We start from the raw sequence: 19,564 nt of genomic DNA on the forward strand, positions 1-19,564 counted from the left end.
ATGTTTCCATCAGCTCATTTTATTGCATCAGCATGGAAGGTGATAATTTGGCTGAAAATGACTAAAATCTAATATATGGTTAACAACTAAAAATTAATTCAAAATACCAGTAACAAAGCCTTTCTAACATATGGAATGAGAAGAGAGACTTACAGCAATGGCTACTTAGAGTCTTACAATTTGTTGTGTTTCTAAATCAGCCTTTTTTAGGTCACATGAATAACTAGACTGAGAAATTCAAATTTCCTTTCTATGACATATTATTAAAATTCTATTATTCTCGAAAAGAAATGTTTTTCTTTAGTAAACGAGGTAAAAATTTTGCCTAGCTTTTGCTAGAAAACAGCTCAGAGCCTATTTGTGAATTGACGTTAGAGAAAACCATTCCTTCACCACCTGAGGCATTTCCCTTTTATTCTTTGGGTGAAGTCTCAGTAGTAGTAGAAACAGCTGAAGTAGGCTCTCTGGCCAAGGTTTAGGAGTAGGATTTTGTCACGTTGTATTTTCTTACCACATATTGCCATTTTAAATTTCCAATAAGTAGTAACATTTGTTGGAGTGATCCCTTTTATGTAGACCATGTTCTAAAATGCATTAAATTTTATCATAATACAAAGAATTCCTAACAAATTAATGAACTGTTGCACCTTTGTCTACAAATACATTAGCAAAGATCTTTAAATAGATAATTGGTAGTATAAAGATCTTTATTAAACAGATTCACAAAGAGTTTTAGCACATCAAAAGGTGAGCACCACTTATACCTAAACAACTTTAGCCATAATAAAATAAAATAATTAATTAATTACCTTAGTTGAGAGTCCTAAATCTGGAACATAGCAAAATATGTAGTATTAGAGTTCATAAAGCAAAACTTGGCTTCCAAGCTTGAAATGAGTCCACAAAAAAGTAAATGTAGGGGGCATCATGATATCCAACATGTTTGTGTAACTTCTGATATTCTTGGCAGATACCAATATTTATTAACGACTGATTAATATATTATGCTAGCTTCTCTGCATGATACCTGTCCTCTAGAAGCATGCATCACATTTGCTGTGAATAAGCATACATTCAGGGAAAAGATCGTGTGTGTATGTATAAAAAATATACATACATAAATGCATATATGCATACGTGTTATATATATACATAAAAACATATAGAAATATACAGGTACACACACAATGAATGTAGCAGAATGAATGTGTAGAATGGAAAAACATACACTAAGGCAAAGTTAGAAAAGAATAGAAAGGAGATGGTTAAGAATTATCTTAGAAAACGTTCTTTTTGCTTTTCATGGGACTTTTTTGTTCTTTTTTTTTATTTTTAATGCAAATTACGTTCTCTCAAAACTTTTAGACATTTGTATTGACATGGATTTTAAAAATTGTATTGGGTCTGAAACAAGATGTGGGGGGTGGACGAGAAAAGGAACATTTCACAGAAAGAGTCTTCTGTAGCACAAAATCATAAAGCTAGAGAAGAGCTCCCATTGTTCTCTGCAGTTGTAGCTGTCAGCAGCGGCAAGTCCTTCAGACTGATGCCTCTAAATGCTGGTGAGGGATCACTCACTCCTTAGGTACTCCATTACTTCCGGTACTACTTGTGAATATGTCAGTGGCACACAGGTTCTCTCTCAGTCCTGCCTGACCTGATTTGTGAACTTTTGGATTATAGCACCAACCGGCTACTTGGTACTCAGGTATTATACAGGGATGTCAATCTCTGTTTTTGCTTTTTAAAAATTAATTTATTTTTATTTATACAAAAATATATGGGTACAGCTGGGCACGGTGGCTCACGCCTATAATCCCAGCACTTTGGGAGGCCGAGGCGGGCGGATCAGGAGGTCAGGAGATCGAGACCATCCTGGCTAACCCAATGAAACCCCATCTCTACTAAAACTACAAAAAAACTAGCCAGGTATGGTGGCACGCTCCTATAGTTTCAGCTACTCAGGAGGCTGAGGCAGGCGAATCGCTTGAACCCAGAAGGCAGAGGTTGCAGTGAGCCGAGATCATGCCACTGCACTCCAGCTTAGGCGACAGAGCAAGACTCTGTCTCCAAAAATGAATATATATCTATATATGGATACAAGCGCAATTTTATTACCTTCATAGTGGTTAAGTCAGGGCTTTTACGGAATCCATTGCCTGAATAACATATATTGTACCCAATAAGCAATTTCTTATCCACTCCCTCCCACTCCCTTACCCCTCCAAGTCTCCATTGTCTATCATTCCACTAGGTCCATGTATATACCTTATTTAACGCCCACTTATGAGTGAGAACACGCAATGTTTGTCTTCCTGTGTCTTCTTGTTTCATTTAAGATAATGACCTCAAGTTCCATCCAAGTTGCTGCAAAAGACATGTTTTCATTCTTTTTTAAAATTTATTTTCTATGGCTGAATAATATTCCAATGTATATATGTGCCACATTTTCTTTATGCAGTCATCCATTGATGGAAACTTAGGTTAGAGAATTTCAATCTTAACATGTCCAAAAGCAACTCTTGAGCTCCTATTGCACTCCTGTTCTGCCCCTTCTCCAGTGCTCTGCATTTTATAAATCAGATTTCTGGCCCTCCAGGCACTCTAGGCAGAGAAATGAGGGTCATACTTAGCACCTTCCTCTTTTTTGTCCATCTTCCCCTAACCCATCAAGCCCATCACCAAGTCATATTGATTCTAATCTCCATTCACTTCTCTTTATCTCCCGTCCGCAATCCTGCTCCATGCTACAGTTTTGCTTGTGTAAGGTCAATAGCTTCCTAACTGGTCTTTCTGCTGCCACTCTTTGTCTTTGCAGTCCATTATCCACATTGCAACCAGAGTGTTATTTTAGCATCATCAATCAGGTGTACACTTTTCTGCTTAAAACTTTTCAGTAGCTTCCCATTTCTAGGGAATAAAAACTCACATCTTTATACAGGCCTACAAGGTTCTGCCTATGTATTCAACCTCCTGTGAAGTCTCTGGCTCCTCCCTGGGCTATGCTCCATTCATCCTGGCCTTATTTCAGTTGCTTAAAAATCCTACGCCTTTTCTCACCTTAGGGAGTACTCTCTTTTGCTGTGCTTCTTCCCCTACCCTTCACCTGGTTAGCTCCTGCTCAGAGATTAGCTCAAGTGTTACTCCCATATCACCAAAACAACTAGACATAGTAACATCACAGTCTCAAGTTGGGAAAAGGAAAAAAAATATATATATATATATTGTTGTTGTTGTTGTTGTTGTTGTTTGAGATAGACTCTCATTCTGTCACCCAGGATGGAGTACAGTAATGCAATCATGGCTCACTGCAGCCTCAGCCTCCTGAGCTCAGGTGATCCTCCCGCCTCAACCTCCTGAATAGCTAGGACTACATGTGCATGCCATCACACTCAACTAATATCTTTTATTTTTTGTAGAGACAGGGTCTTGCTGTGTTGTCCAGGCTGGTCTTGAACTCCTGGCCTCAAGCGATCGACCTGCCTTGGCCTCCCACAATGCTGGGATTACTGGTGTGAGCCACCATGCCCAGCCAGGAAAGTATTTCCAATGTGCTTTAGCAGATAAGGAAACAAACTTGATTGCATCATTTTCTTTGCTAGAACACAGTAGGAGAAAAAAGAGACACCGAAGAAAATGGTAAACATATGGTGAGGGTTTTTTGTTTAGTTTATTTTTTGTTTTTTCTATTTGGAAAGTTGTGTATGCATGGATGGAAGGATAACTGAATATCTACAAAGCATGCTTTGTCAAAATTTGGACTGTTAATCCAAGGAAAGAGAAAGTTACTCATATGATAAAAATTGGCCAGGCGCGGTGGTTTATCCCTGTAATCCCAGCACTTTGGGAGGCCAAGGCAGGTGGATCATGAGTTCAAGAGCTCAGGACCAGCCTGACCAACATGGTGAAACTGCATCTCTACTAAAAATACAAAAATTAGCTGGGCATGGTGGTACATGCCTGTAGTCCCAGCTACTCAGGAGGCTGAGGCAGGAGGATTGCTTGAACCCGGGAGGCGGAGGTTGCAGTGAGCTGAGATCATGCCACTTCACTCCAGCCTGAGTGACAGAGTGAGAATCGGTCTCAAAAAAAAAGAATATGATAAAAATTAATATATAGTGATATGTGATAAAAATAAAGATATAACAAATGTCACAGCATAGCTTTATTACAGCTTATACCCTCGAAGGCATAAAAATATTGAACTCAAACTAAAACGTCAAAAGCAATTGCAACAAAAGCCAAAATTGACAAATGGGATCTAATTAAACTAAAGAGCTTCTGCACAGCAAAAGAAACTATAATCAGAGTGAACAGACAACCTACAGAATGGGAGAAAATTTTTGAATCTGTCCATCTGAACAAAGGTCTAATATCCAGAATCTACAAGGAACTTAAACAAATTTACAAGAAAAAAAAAACCCCCATTAAAAAGTGAGCAAAGGACATGAGCAGACATTTCTCAAAAGAAGACATGTGGCCAACAAACATATGAAAAAAAGTTCAACATCAGTGATCATTAGAGAAGTGCAAATCAAAACCTCAATGAGATACTATCTCACACTAGTCAGAACGGCAATTATTAAAAAATCAAGAAGCAACAGGTGCTGGTGAGGCTGTGGAGAAATAGGAAAGCTTTTACACCGTTGGTGAGAATGTAAATTAGTTCAATCATTGTGGAAAACAGTGTGGCAATCCCTCAAAGACCTGGAACCAGAAATACCATTTGACCCAGTAATCCCATTACTGGGTATATACCAGCAGGAATACAAATCATCCCAGCTACTTGGGAGGCTGAGGCAGGAGAATCGTTTGAACCTGGGAAGCGGAGATTGCAGTGAGCCGAGATCACGCCATTGCACTCCAGCCCAGACGACAGTGTGAGACTCTGTCTCAAAAAAAAAAAACAAAAAATAGTAGACTGGATAAAGAAAATGTGGTGTATATATACACCATGGAATACTATGCAGCCATAAAAAGGAACTGGATCATGTCCTTTGCAGGGACATGGATGGAGCTGGACGTCATTATCCTCTAACCGAACACAGGAACAGAAAACCAAACACCACATGTTCTTATAAGTGGGAGCTAAACAATGAGAACACATAGACACAGGGAGGGGAACAACATACACTGGGTCCTGTTGTGGGGGCAGAAGGAGGGGAGAATATCAGGATAAATAGCTAATGCCTGTGGGGCTTACTACCTAGGTGATGAGTTGATAGGTGCAGCAAACTACCATGGCACACTTTTACCTATGTAACAAACCTGCACATCCTGCACATGTACCCTGGAACTTAAAATTAAATGAAATTAATTTAAAAAAAAGTATAGCTAAGAAGTTAATGTAATTCTATGGAAAACATTCTTCTCATTTTATACCAAAATATTAATTCTAAATAGATTCTACCTCCCCCAAAGAAGATTTAGTCTTGAGAATACAATGTATTTATGGCCTAAAATAAAATATTTAATGTTTAAATATATTTTGTAGTTGGATACCTATGTTTTCACAAACTGTACAGATATTTAAATATTCCACTCAAAAAATCTAAATGTGACTGTAAACGCATGTACATTTCAAATTTAGGTAGCAAGCATCGGTATATTCCTCTAGGATTTGGCCTTGCTTTTAAGCTTGATACTTTAGCACATATTCAGGAAATGTATAGTTGCCTTAGGACTAATTTTGGATGCCCTGTGTCATAGGAGAAAATATTTTTCTGAGTCAGTTAAATATTTATGAAATATCTTGAAATTATCTCAAGTTTGACAATAGCATTGGCTATGGAAACAGTATTTTCCAGAAGGATTCATTACTGCTAAAGAACTCCAAGAGCTCTTAAAGGGTAAAGGGGAGAAAGAGAGAGACAATGACCGAAGACTTAAACCAGTTTGATCTATTTCATTTAAAAGTTGAAAAATAAATAAATTACAAAACAGGGTGGATATTTGGAATCTTTATCTTCTCAGAGAAGTTATTTTATTTTATAACCATTTTTTAGGCCATTTTGGAAGTCATTTTTTAAATAATTTTCAAATATTTCGATTTTTTTTGAAGAAGTTGTTTGACTTCACATATTAGCAAACTGACTATGCCTTTCACTTAAAGAAGCTAGGATTTGGAGGCCTTAACTCTTTCTTTTAGTTTTTCAGAGAGTGAATAACTAGCAGTTATTCATCCTTGGATAGGTTTAATTTATTCCTGCAACAAATATTTGCAAAGTACTTGCTGTGCGCACTCTGCAGTCATCATCTGTTTCTGAAAGTTAAATATTGAATTCTTGGCACTTATAAGAAGTTTCTTTAAGAAGCAAGAATAACAATTTTGAGAGAAAAGAGCCAATAGTGTTTTGAGGGAAAGCATCAACCAACAGATAATTATGTTTAAGTAATTTTTTACACACATACATTACAAAGTATAAAGACTATTTAAATTAAATATTCCTCTCAAATCGAAGACTTGTAATGCAACTGCAAATGCATTTACAGTTCAAATTTATGTAGCAGGTACTGGTATCTTTCTCTAGAATTAGATCTCACTTTTAAATTTAATATTTTAGCACAAGAAATGTTGCCTTAGGACTAATTGTGGGTGCCCTGCTGTCCCGCATCATTTTTTTCTCAGAGATCCCAAAAGAGCCTTTGAGAGAGAGAGAGAGGGAGAGAGAGAAGAGAAAGAAAGAAAAGAAAGAAAGAAGAAAGAGAGAGAAAGAAAGAGAAAAGAAAGAGAGAGAGAGAGACGAAAGGAAAGAAAGAAAAAAAGAAAGAGAAAGAAAGAAACTGAATTGGTTTTGACTTTTGAAGTCAAAAGCCACTGTGTATAATTATGAGAATGTCACAGTTAAGAGTTTATGTAGAATATGATTTTCTTTTTTGTACCAGTTGGGAATTCTTTGGTGTCAGGTTATTTTTGTTTTATGAACTAATTTTTCTGGCTTTCACTTCCTGAATCACTGAATATAAACTAAAATGAATGAACTGAATGCTAATTATGTTTCTTGCTGGTTAAATATTTAATCCCCAATTTTCTATTATCAATAAACTTTTTTCCTTTTCTTTCATTTTTAAAATTTTCTTTCTGCGTTTTTTCTTTCATTTTTAATTCTTTCTGCCTTTTTCCGTTCTTTTATTTTAGGACCTGGGGATACCGAAAGTGGGCCATGTGAAGCGAATTCTCCAGGGAATTAAAGAGCTTGGGAGGAGCACTCCACAGTCGGAGGTGTAATCATATTGGTGCTATTCCTTGGAAGAGAAGTTATTGCCACTTAATACAAAGTCCTTGGAAGCAAGTGGCTGTTCTTGTGGTTTTCTGCATAGATAAGTAAGCACCACTGAAGCACCTCTGTAGCTTGATATTTTGCTGTGGGTGAAATTTTGATTTGAGGTATTAGAAAATATTTTTGTGCCAAACAATACATTCCACAAAGCCATTTTCTTTTTGTGCAAACCTGACATGTTCAAATATATTCACAATAGTAATAAGGTAGGAGGAATCTGAGACGATTGCATTGTCTAAACGGTGGAATTGCAAAATGTTTACTTTCCACAGGTCTGGTCTGATGGAATGTTCCTACTGTGCAACTGCATAACAATATGTGGTTAAAACTTCCTGGGTTTCATTACTGGGGGGCATTGGCCATTTTCTTAAAATCATAGGTTAGGAAACTAAAATATAAATTAAGTTGTGATTTGAATGTAGATTGGTATCACCTCCAACTCCTAGTGCTTAGTGGTCAAAGAATATGTTGAAAACCTTTCCAATACTATGAATGAATGCAAATCTTAATGCACGATGTTCTTGCCTGAAATGTCTTTCTTTTTCTTGCATGTCACATCTAATACTGTAACACTTTAAATAGCTTTCATGTCAGTTTTAATGTTAATGGGATTTAATTTATTACTAAAGTACATTTTTGTTGGCTAAGGGCACTGCACTTTTTTGTTTTTTAATGTGGGATTTTGCGTAAATATTCTGTACCTAATTTTGTGAAAGTGTGTCTGTGCCATAATCAACAAATGATATACATCATATGCAAGTCAGTTTTATTTCAATCTATCATAAGCAGTAGGCGTGCACGTTAAGAAAATTCTCTGGATATTTTCATAAAATTACGTGCTCCCTTACCTGACAAAACTTGTTACAGCTTTCCAAACCAAACTTTCCACATTTTCTTTCTAATTTTTAATTTCAATTTAATAATTATTTAATATTCTATTTGAATTTATAATATAGTAAAGTGTTGATATCCAGGAATTCCCTGAGGTCCCAACTGAGATTTGTATACTGACAGATAACCCAGACTCACCCGCTCTCTACAGTGACTTCTGACACGATCTTCCGAACAGAAGAGATTTAAATTTTTTCTTAAGGGCTTTATGTTGTTATTATTATTATCTCACTTAATTCTTAATTCTTATCAGGTGGATATTATTTTCCTTTTTCTAAACCACTCTACTTCAGTGTAGCGTATTATTAGACGTCAACATTACAATGATCAAATCTTTGAAAGCCAAAGGCATACGTATCAAAAAGTCACAAAAATATCCTTGAATAACCTTTCTTTAGCCATTATATACCAAAACATTAATTATAATATTTTAAAATTTGTATATAAGAGAAATAAACAGGGTACTGACTCAGTGGTGACAATTTTTATGAAGTAGCCTGCTAGGTGCTTAATAGATATATATACACACAGATATATACATATACACATATATGTGTATATATACATACATACACATATACATTTATATGTGTATATATATACCTACATACATATAATCTTGTGATATGGCATCATTGATATTTTCTAGACAATTATTTCTGCAGTGTTTAAAGAGAAATACTAATAGGCGAGCATTTAAAATGAACTATTGTCAGGCATATTATTTAATTATATCAAAGGAGTTTAACTGTTTGACACTTTACTCTTGTTTATAACTTGGGTATTAACTACTAGCAAAAATCACAAAATTTTAATGTCTTTAAAATAAATGACCCTGAGGGATTCCTGACCAAGTATGTCTGACTATATATTTTACCTAAGTTGTAAATAAATGGAAATTTTCCAAAGACAGTTATATCAAGTAGTTTAAAAAGAGTCATGAGGCAGGGTGCTGTGGCTCACGCCTGTAATCCCAGCACTTTGGGAGGTTGAGGTGGGTAGATCACCTGAGGTCAGGAGTTCGAGACCAGCCTGACCAGTGTAGTGAAACCCCATCTCTACTAAAAATACAAAAATTAGCCGGGTGTGGTGGCGGGCACCTGTAATCCCAGCTACTCGGGAGGCTGAGGCAGGAGAATTGCTTGAACCCAGGAGATGGAGATTGCAGTGAGCTGAGATCACACCACTGCACTCTAGCCTGGGTGACAGAGCAAGACTCCATCTAAAAAAAAAATAGTCATGAATTACTCAACTATTCTAATTGTATCTGCACTTATGAAGTCAGAGGTCTCCTTTTTCAGTCCCTCTGATAGTCCCACCTAAGTGCTGTCCTGCTCCTGTGAACACTTTCCTGTGCAACCAAACAGGAGGTGCCAGGTTCCCAGAACTCTCTGACATTACAAATCTCTGTCCATCTCTACTAAAAAAAGGAAATGTGAGGGAAAGAAGGGGAAGAACTCTAGCATAAATAATGTATTAATATAAATATCTATATTGATTTTCATCCCCCATTCCCCTTTGCTAATAGAAAAGAGTCTAGCTATGACGTGTCCCAAATTTAAGAGTGTGATGTGAAGGATTGAATTTTTGTTTGTTTGTTTGGTGAGCTTTTCACTCATAGGTAACATCTTTTGTATATGCTGTAAAGTCTCAGTTAATGGAATCCTACAGTGCATTTCTGGCTAGCTCGGTTGGTAGAGCCTGAGTCTCTTAATGGAATCCTTAATTAGCTAGAATTTTCCTGCAAATGGCTTTGGATGAGGGAAATTCTATAAAATGACAATTTGGATATACTTTTTGTTAAATGAGAGCAATTTTCTCTGTATGCTTTGTCTATGCATGGCTGTGCGGGGCCCAAATGACTTCACTGACACCTGTTTCCAGGAGGGGGTCTTCAGAGCCTCCTTAGGCTCTTGTCAGTATCATAAATAATTCCTCTTCTTATAGCAGATGGGGTTACCAAAAAAAATAAAAAGTAGGGAAGAGCTTCTCCATGGGATCAGATCACAGCTTTGGGGAGTGGGATGGGGCCTCTGTGCTTTGATCCATGCATGAGCTGGGGTGAGAAGTTCCCACTTGCACCTGACTGCAATCACTGTAATGGCTGGAATTGTCACCTCTTCTCCCTGATAGGCTCTTCCTCACCTGGAGGATCGGGGCTGGTGGGAGGGCAGGGAAGGGGAGGCTATCAGCCAGAATATATTTTCTTTCAGTTCCATTTCCTGAGGAAGAACTTGCTTTTAAAGGAGGAAAGGGACAGAATAAGACCTAAATAAAATTCCTGAGTATGCAATATTTCTCTTCAGTGTCTCTTCACCTCCCTTTCTGAGTTTCTTTCCTACATTCTGGCTCTTCATTTTCCCAATACCCAATATAATCATGGTTGCTGAAATTCTCACTGTCTTCTACTTTCCTTTCCCCTTCAATTAGCCCACTACAAAATGACCCCTTTCATTTCTTGCTTAAGCATACATGGTGGGTCATTTAACTAAGTGTTAGGAAGAAAACAATTTAAAGACACTAATTTTACAGTTTGCGTTCTGTAAAAGGATACTTGCTAGATAATCTAAATGAATTGATGGATTAGATCATTTGGGACTGTGATATATATTGTTCTTGCTGACAAGAAATGACCCATGAATGTCTGGATCTATCCTGTCCGATATTGTAGCTACATGTGGCTATCTAAATTTAAATGTAATTTAATTAAGCCAGGCACAATGGCACAAGCCTGTAATTCCGGTGACTCAGGAGGCTGAGGAGGGAAGATGGCTTGAGGCCAGGAGTTTGAGACCAGCCTCGGCAACATAGTGAGACCCTGTCTCTGAAAAAAATTTTTTTTAACTAGCTAGGCATGGTGGCATGCGCCTGTAGTCTCAGCTACTCTGAAGGCTGAGGTGGGAGGATTGCTTGAGACCAGGAGTTCAAGGCTGCAGTGAGCCATGATCATGCTACTGCCCTCCAGCCTGGGCAGCAGAGCAAGACCCCTACTCTTTAAAAAAAATTAATTTAATTAGAAATTCCATTTCTCAATTGCACTAACTACATTTCAAGTGTTCAGTAACCATAGTGGACAGTACAGGTGTAGAAAATTTCCATCACTGCAAAAATTCTATTGGACAGCACTGGTGTAGATCATTGCTACTCAAAATGTGATCCATGGGCCAGCAGCATCAATATTACCTGGGAGCTTACAGAAATGCAGAATTTCAGGTCCACTTCAGATCTACTGAATCAAAATCTTCCTTTAGCAAAATTTCTCGAACGATTAGCACTGGCCTACATCCATTTTATCCTTCCTTAGCTATTAGGGATGTGAGGTCCGAGGGCTTCAAAAGGTCCCCGGAATAGCTTGTTCCTTCATCTACTGTTCCCTATTCATTCTTCCACTAATTCCAGCAATGAGCTGAAACTCATTCATCACCCTTGCTGAGTTTTCTTCTCAATCCTTATTCCTAATTCTGGTTCTAGATAGCCCTACCTATCCAGTGGTTGTATTTTGGTAGCCAATGTGGGACACAGGAGATTGGCAGACCAACACAGCTGGCCTCTCTCTAGCCCTCCCTCCACCTCTAAGTCACTAACAATCTGCGTTTGCTCAGTTTGTTGACATGTGGCATGTTCATTTGTTCACAACTTAATCACGGGGAACATTTCGGAAAAATACGTACTGAGATAAGTTAAAACCATGTTTAGTCTCCTACAACTTGTACTTTTCGTTTTCTCTTATCAGTAGATTGTCCTTGTTGACATAGCTCATGCATGAGGACACATAGCAGTACACACACACTGAATGAATTGTTAGTCATGCAAAAACAGAAAGAAAGGGAATGAACCAAGATGATTGCAAGTTAATCTCATTTAAGCCTTCTAAAAATGCATGCTTTGCTAGATTTAGATCTGTTTTCCTTACGCTCACTTATCTTGATGTTCACATGGTTAATAATTCCTTAAAATAGTGCCTGAAAAATAATATTTCATATTCTTGACCCCCAAATAACATTTTACTTAATTCTATAGTAAGATTTTTCCCAGTGGGACTTATTGTCAGGAATCCTTCTCTTAATAACTTTTACATATTGATATAATGTACCAAAACACAATTGCCTAGAGATACTTTAGCTAATTTTTATTAATAAAGAGGACAATATTTTTGTCTTCATGGAACTTATTTTTAACAGGAATCAAGGAAGAAAATATTCATGCAGAGCTATGACTTAGAAAGTTGTAGGGGCTGCCACTATACAGCACTTCTAAAGTAAAGCATCTTTTATCTCCAACTGGGCTGTCAACATAGTGGACTTTGATGCTCTATGGATATGAATTCTTTAAGGATATAGCCCTTAATTAAGCTGTAAAAACAATGCATCTCTCAACCTTGACATTTAGGATCTCTCCTGTCTGCCCCCTCTACGCCCCACTCCAGTTAACTCATCCTACATCTCTCAGATGTAAGTTGGATAAGAGTGGGTTTGAAGTTTGATAATACAAGTGGCAGTTTTAAAACACCAAATTCTTTAGATCAGCCAAAATGAAGAGTGAGAAGTGAAAATTCCTCCACTAGTAATTGTTAGCCAATAGAATAGCCTCCCAGAGCAGTCCCCACAGCACTTGGTTGCCATGGGTTTCTCTCCTCTCACTGCCTGCCCCAGTGCCATGACGTCTGGGGCTTGTCTCTTCTATGGCATCCCCTGATTGACTTTTGTATAGCAATCTCTGTGTTAAGTCAGTAATATGATGCCTTTGTAGTAGGAGGCCTTCCTAAAGAAGTAACTGCAACTTTTGAAATGTGATGATTATTGGTTTTTATAATACACAAAGCATTAATTTTTTCTTATCTTATTTTCTCTTTATTATTTCTTTCCAAGTTTTGTTTGGAGACATTTATGTTAGAAGAAAAACTATAAAGTTTTATCATTGTAGAGAACAGAGAGATCAAAGACAGCTGGACTGTACCTGTTTGTATAATTATTTCTGATATTTTTAGGAAAAGAAGTTTAACAGAGTAACTCAGACTGAGACTGTTAAACTCTGTTCATGATAAACTCCATATTACATAATATAGGTGAACAGATTAATTCCCTCCATGTAACTAAGATATTCTATTTACATTATGTATATACTCTCTTAGTTTTTTATGCACTTCCAAGTTTTAGTTGGAAAAATGAAAACCAAGCTACTACTTAAAAGTTAATAAAAACTTCACATAAAATATTTCATTTTAGCTACAAGTTATTCATTGCATAGGATTTTATAAATAGTCTGGGTATTTCATAGGAACTGCATTTCAAAAGTGAATTAACCAGACCTAAAAAAGTGTTACTTTTAAAATGCATTAAAATAAAGAAGTTTCATACTCAGTTGATAATGCCATTAAGGTAGGATAATGCAGTTATATATACAAACTAAAAAGGAAAAAGAATATATTTTGTGGTCCTTAATGTTTGATTGCACTATTGTTTCCCACAGCTTAGCCATATCTATTTCTGTATACCAAGTATTAAGCTGATATGTAGCTAAATATTTCTAACAGTTCTGGTAACTGGTAACTAGTGCTGTGAAAGGTTTTGGTATTGTAACATTCCCAGTTTTGTGAGTTATATATTGTATATTGAAGATGACTAGTAAATTCAAGTAATATATTTATCTAGAGCTGGGAAAATATAATTATTTTCAAATCTTCAAGTAAGTTGTATCGAATGTTTTTCTTCCTCTTAAGTGAGATAAATCTCACTTTTATGTTAAAATGTCTATTTATACAACAGGTTTCTCCTTTTGCTGTTATTAATTTTCATATTAAAATTTTTCTTATCTTTTTATATCAGAAAAATTATGCTGGCTATTCAAACTGCCAAGATGTATTTTAGTTTGCAGGATTTTTGGCAGACAAAATATTTAATAACAAATATAAAAGCTTTGTATATTTTGTGGCATTAGGGGCAAGAATTTTACCTTTGGATTTCTCTATGTAAGGCAGTGCTGGTATCAGCAAAGTCAGTAACAGACAGTATTACTTGTAATCATCAAAAGAAGGTTTCCACATGTTGTATAAATCAGTGCATTTATTTATTATGTTGTGAAATTTAAGCTTTATATGAAATACATATTCTAGCTCTTTTCCTTTTTACTGCTGTTGCTTAGAGTGTATAGTTCTGTTGATGATTTACTTATGTACTTGAAGTACTCATTTCTGTCAAACAGATGCCCAACTATTTTCCTTTTAAAAAACTGTATTCTTTACTATAATAGATAGTGGAATAGTAATAGACACTTTGTTAAAAAAAATAAGTTTCATGTTTAAAATAAATATTTTTTAAAAATATAAAGCCAAAATGAAATCACCAATATTAAGGATTTAATGTAGCCAAGGGATTCAGTGTGTTATATTTTGCCAGTATGTATTTTATCTTCATGTCACAACTTATTTTCTGTAGCCAATTCTCAGTTTTAGTTGAAGAGAGATCTCAGTGATTGTACTGCCAATATGACATTCAAATGAACGTTAGGAATCATGAACCACGGCTGAGCGCCATGGCTCAGGCCTGTAATCCCAGCACTTTGGAAAGCCGAGGGAGGTAGATCACCTGAGGTCAGGAGTTCGAGACCAGCCTGGCCAACATAATACAAAAATTAGCCAGGCGTGGTGGTGGGTGCCTGTAATCCCAGCTCCTAGGGAGGCTGAGGCAGGAGAATTGCTTGAACCCAGGAGGTGGAGGTTGCAGTGAGCCAAGATCACGCCACTGCACTCCAGCCTGGGCGACAGAGCGAGACTGTCTCGGGGGAAAAAAAAAAAGAATTTTGAACCCCCCAAAATATCACATATCTAGCAGTTCTTGGTTCCAGGGTGGATATTTTTAACATATGTTTGCATTTGGTTCTGGGATAGTAACCGTTATGGATAATTGTTTGTTTCTGTCAAGTCAGTGAGATTTTAATTGTTTGAATTATTTCTATTTAAAATTACTCTCAATTTAACTGTTTAAAAAGCTAAAAATTTAAAACATAATGGCACAACATACCACACAGAATAAAACACATGTTTTCAAGGAAGAAGAAAAAACTGTTTTGACTTAATGTGAAGCAGGAGTTTACCAAAGAAAATTACTTTAATAAGCCCTAACTTTAACTGTTTTCTTCTATGTTACAGTGTTAGTGGTTGATGTATTGTGTACTATTTAAGAACTCATAGAAGACTAATAATTAATTTACTATAATTTTAAGGGCAAAGAGTTTTATATTAATTTTACTGTTGCACAAGCAGTTATTGGAAGTGGGGAAAAAAAGAAAACTGGTGAGAGAAATTACATGGAAATTATAGGAAAAAGGAACTTGAGTTGGTAATTTGGCAAAGATTTGGGAACAAATAGTTTGAACATAAATTTCTTTCACCTTATATGATAGAAACACAAAGCACATGTGAGCTGTATAGTGTGCTGAGCACACCCCCACAAAACAAAAAATATCACATTGATAAAGTCCGAGACTGTATCTAGATCTTAGCATAACTAGTGAATTCAGGGAGCACATCCTACTGTTGAAATTTAGAAGTCAGTAAGAAGGTAGTTCGGATGACCTAATCATTCAAGACATTTGGTGGAGTCCACACAAGGGTTTATGATATGGGGCAAATATCTGTGCTTTCTCATCTCAGTGATTGATGTCTGGAGAACTAGTCAGACACACTTAGCTGGTTCCTATAGAAAAACACCAGTAAATGTGGATCAGACCATACCCTGCAGACCAAGGAGATTTTCTTAAACTTGCTAAGCCTTTCTTAAATTTGCTAAGTATTAGCAATGATAATTGCTAAATGGATTTTTTCCTTTCACTGAAACAACAAAACAATTACTGAAATTCACAATACCTAGAGATAGGAACATGGTTTAGGTTTATCAAGTTCTGTAACTGACTTTGGCATTGGCTCATTGTGTCCTTTCTACAAGTTATGTTTTGGTGACTTGGTGTCCCCAGTTAGAAATGGCACACAATATTATCGGTTGTTAGTACTTGGTAACATCTCTTTTACTAAAGGAATTATATAAGTATGAATCATACCTAATTTTACAATTTCTTTCCCACGGTCATTTTAGATATGAAGATAGACTTCCCAGACAGTGAGGTTAGAAATTAGAAGTTCAAATTGATATCCCTGATGTTCAATTTAAAAATGAAAGTAAAGTTAAAATTAGTAGCATTTGTACCAGAGTAGAATATGAGTATTTTCATCTGTTATATTACATGTTCATATTATTCATTTTAGGATAGGCCAAAACTCACTTCTAAAATCTTCAAAAATTTTGAATAGTTTCATTTTTTCAATACTTAAGCCAAACGACAATTTTAAAGATGTGAATATATATTTTTTAAAGTAAAGTCCTTCATATCTTTTCTTAGTTTAATTCCCCAAAGAGGAAAATGTCTCTTTAAACCAGTAGTTAAAAAGATGGAGTATGTGATGTTCTTTTGTCTGTACTGAGTTCTGAATGTTTAATCCAGAGCATGGATCACTGACTGCGTTCTCTGACTGTGGAATGGGATTCTTTCATGCAAAGTACTTCCAAAACTTCCCATAAAGAAACTAAACTAGAGATTGTCTTTATTAATTAGTGGAACTCTGGGTATGATTAAGGGAATTAAATTAGAAAGTAGAATAACCTAGTTAAAATCATTATATTAGTTATACATGAGAGTCAGTGAACGATGACTTGATTTTTACATGACATTTGAATTCTGTCACTGTCTGATTCTTGACCTAAAGGTTTCTTTGCTAAATCTGGTATTTATTATAGTATAATATGATAATTTGGAGCTCCTGTTGCATCTCATTGCCCCAAAAATGTTGGAATGCTATATGATGCAGGGAAAAGATTGGAGTTCATCACCATGGAATTTTGATTTGTCTTAATGATACAACTTAATTTTCATGATGATAGATCTCTAAATGATTAATCCAGAATGATTTGGTACAGTGACTGGAAGAAATTGTTTTTCTGGGAATTTGCTTCCCATAATGACCTGACATACAGGTGACCTTAGTATAATTGAAATTAATTATAATTTTAATTAGAACATGCTCTGTTTACAGATTATAATTGTGCAGGGTTTTAAAAAATATACATAACTATGAGGATGAGAGAATTGCAAACTTGAACAGTTCTTTTGTTTTCTCTCCTTTTACTTGAAAAGCTTTCAGAAAGCTTTTGAAAGATGACAGTTTTCATAGCAACAGTATGCAAATTAGGTTCTTCTGCCAAGAAACTCATAAAGTATGGAATAACACAAATGCTTGATCTTAATCTTGGCTTTGGATTTTGTAAGCAAGAGCATTTTCTGCATCAATTTTTTTCAGTATGCAGTTGCATATTTCATTTTTTGATTATGTCAAAAGTTGAATTCTCATTTCATGCTGTGTTTCTTATTAGTTGCAGTAAAGTGTTGATTTCATTGCTGCCTTTCAGGCCTTCATCATACAAACTCTCACCATTTTTCACTCCTGTGCTTTTGCCATAGATTTTTTTTTTTTTTTCAGCAACTAGTTTTTCTACTTTCACTCTTTGCCACCAGAGTGGTCTCTCTCAAACAAATTTGCTAAAAATTCTTAAGTAGGCTCTTTTTTTTATAAATTACAGAATAGCAAACTAACTCCTAAGCAAGATGAGTTAGTGTCTGTGACCTCGCCTCTTTCTTCCTTTTTAGTATCCTCACCAACCTTCCGTCTGTTGACTTTTGTAATCCAGGAATTTGGAACTACTTATGACTTAGTGCCTTGGCATAATCACATGCCATAGATGAACATGTTCAAGACTCAGTTCCAATTTTACTTTCTGTGAAACCCTACCTGACTTCCCTAGGCAGGTATTTCCTCCATGCCTATAGTATATTGAAACTTTTTCTGTTAAAATAACATAACATTTCAATTACACACACACACACACAACCTGTCTCTTCCACTGAATTTCTCTCTTCCCCTTTGTATTCTCAGTGTCTAGCTACACATAATAGGGCTTTGATAAATATTTTTGAATGAAGGTAATATAAAACCCGAACTTCTCTATATTTGTGTACTTTCACAAACAAAGGCTTAGAATTCCACATGAAAGTCCACATGAGGTAAGTGTGCATTCAGGAGCATGTGTGCACTCTGGGCAAACCAACAGAAGATAAATAGCAAGGAAGAGCAGTTGTTTTGTGAAAAATAATAATCTGTTAGCTGTAAATCAGAAATATTGGCCAAATCAGAATTCTTGTTTCCCAAAATGAGGCTTCTAAAATTTCACATAACTGCCAAACTCTTATTTGTAATTCGTAAATATGCCCTAAAGATCATCTTTCTCTTTTATAGACATTTAGTGTATACAGTCCACATAAATACATATACTGATTACCTACAGACAATAATGAGACTTCAGAAAGAATCAAAAGCAATAGTGATGGTGGAATTTTTAAATAATATTCAGCTTGGGGGAAATAGACTGAGTTTGTGTGATTTCAGGTTATTTAGAGTTATTATTTTAATGTAAATGTAAGAAGGCTTGTGACTATTATCACCCTCTATAGAATATAAAGACTAAAAATAAAAACTATTACCTATGGGCCTGTTTTTCTTTGGGATTAGATAAAGCCTTTCTACCATATCACCAAATACTCATAAAGGCTAACACAGAAAGCTTTTCCAAGTTAATAATTTCTAAAATTAAATATCAGGGCCAGGCGTGGTGGCTCACACCTGTAATCCCAGCACTTTGGGAGGCCGAAGTGGGTGGATTACCTGAGGTCAAGAGTTGGAGACAAGTCAACATGGTGAAACCTCGTCTCTGCTAAAAATACAAAAACTAGCCAGGCATGGTGATGCACACCTGTAATCCCAGCTACTCGGGAGGCTGAGGCAGGAGAATCGCTTGAACCCAGGAGGTGGAGGTTGCAGTGAGCCGAGATTGCACCACTGCACTCCAGCCTGGGCAACAGAGTGAGACTCTGTCTCAAAAAAAAAAAAAAAAAATCAAAATAATTGTAATTAACTGAAATGCCCTGTTCCTTCATTCACTTGATAGACTTTTCTACCTGCTCTATACTTGGCACTGAATTAGATTCTGGGGATACAAATAAAATAAGACAAAGCTCCCGTCTGGTAGAGTCCAAGTTTGTTTTCACAGTTATTTTTCCACAGTCTGTTTAAGGTATTAGGAGGACTTTTATAAACCAAGTGTTTTTCAGGTTACTTCAGAGAGGAGTCTCCTTCCACCCAAAAAAACTAACCAAATTATTTTATCATAAAGAGGTAATCCCATTTTTATGTCCACAATTTTTATATTTTTGTGTCAGCCACCAATAATTTTGACTGTTTTGTCAAGTACATATTTCATCAATCCTATTTCCACAGCTGTACATGTGAT

At 36.0% G+C, this 19,564-nt stretch overlaps 1 protein-coding gene across 8 annotated transcripts in view; it reads left to right on the forward strand.

Annotated features, from left to right (window-relative positions):
* The window catches only part of DGKH (diacylglycerol kinase eta), a 204,216-nt gene extending 185,027 nt beyond the window's left edge, over positions 1-19,189 (forward strand). For all 8 annotated transcript variants that reach the window (XM_054528950.2, XM_054528952.2, XM_063714798.1 and 5 more), the window contains one exon: positions 7,139-19,189. In XM_054528950.2, the coding sequence (XP_054384925.1) occupies positions 7,139-7,228 (90 nt within the window). In that variant the 3' untranslated portion in view covers positions 7,229-19,189. The remainder of the gene's footprint in view (positions 1-7,138) is intronic.
* Positions 19,190-19,564: the final 375 nt, after the last annotated feature.

The sequence above is a fragment of the Pongo abelii genome, chromosome 14 (assembly GCF_028885655.2).
Source record: "Pongo abelii isolate AG06213 chromosome 14, NHGRI_mPonAbe1-v2.0_pri, whole genome shotgun sequence".
Taxonomy (NCBI): domain Eukaryota; kingdom Metazoa; phylum Chordata; class Mammalia; order Primates; family Hominidae; genus Pongo; species Pongo abelii.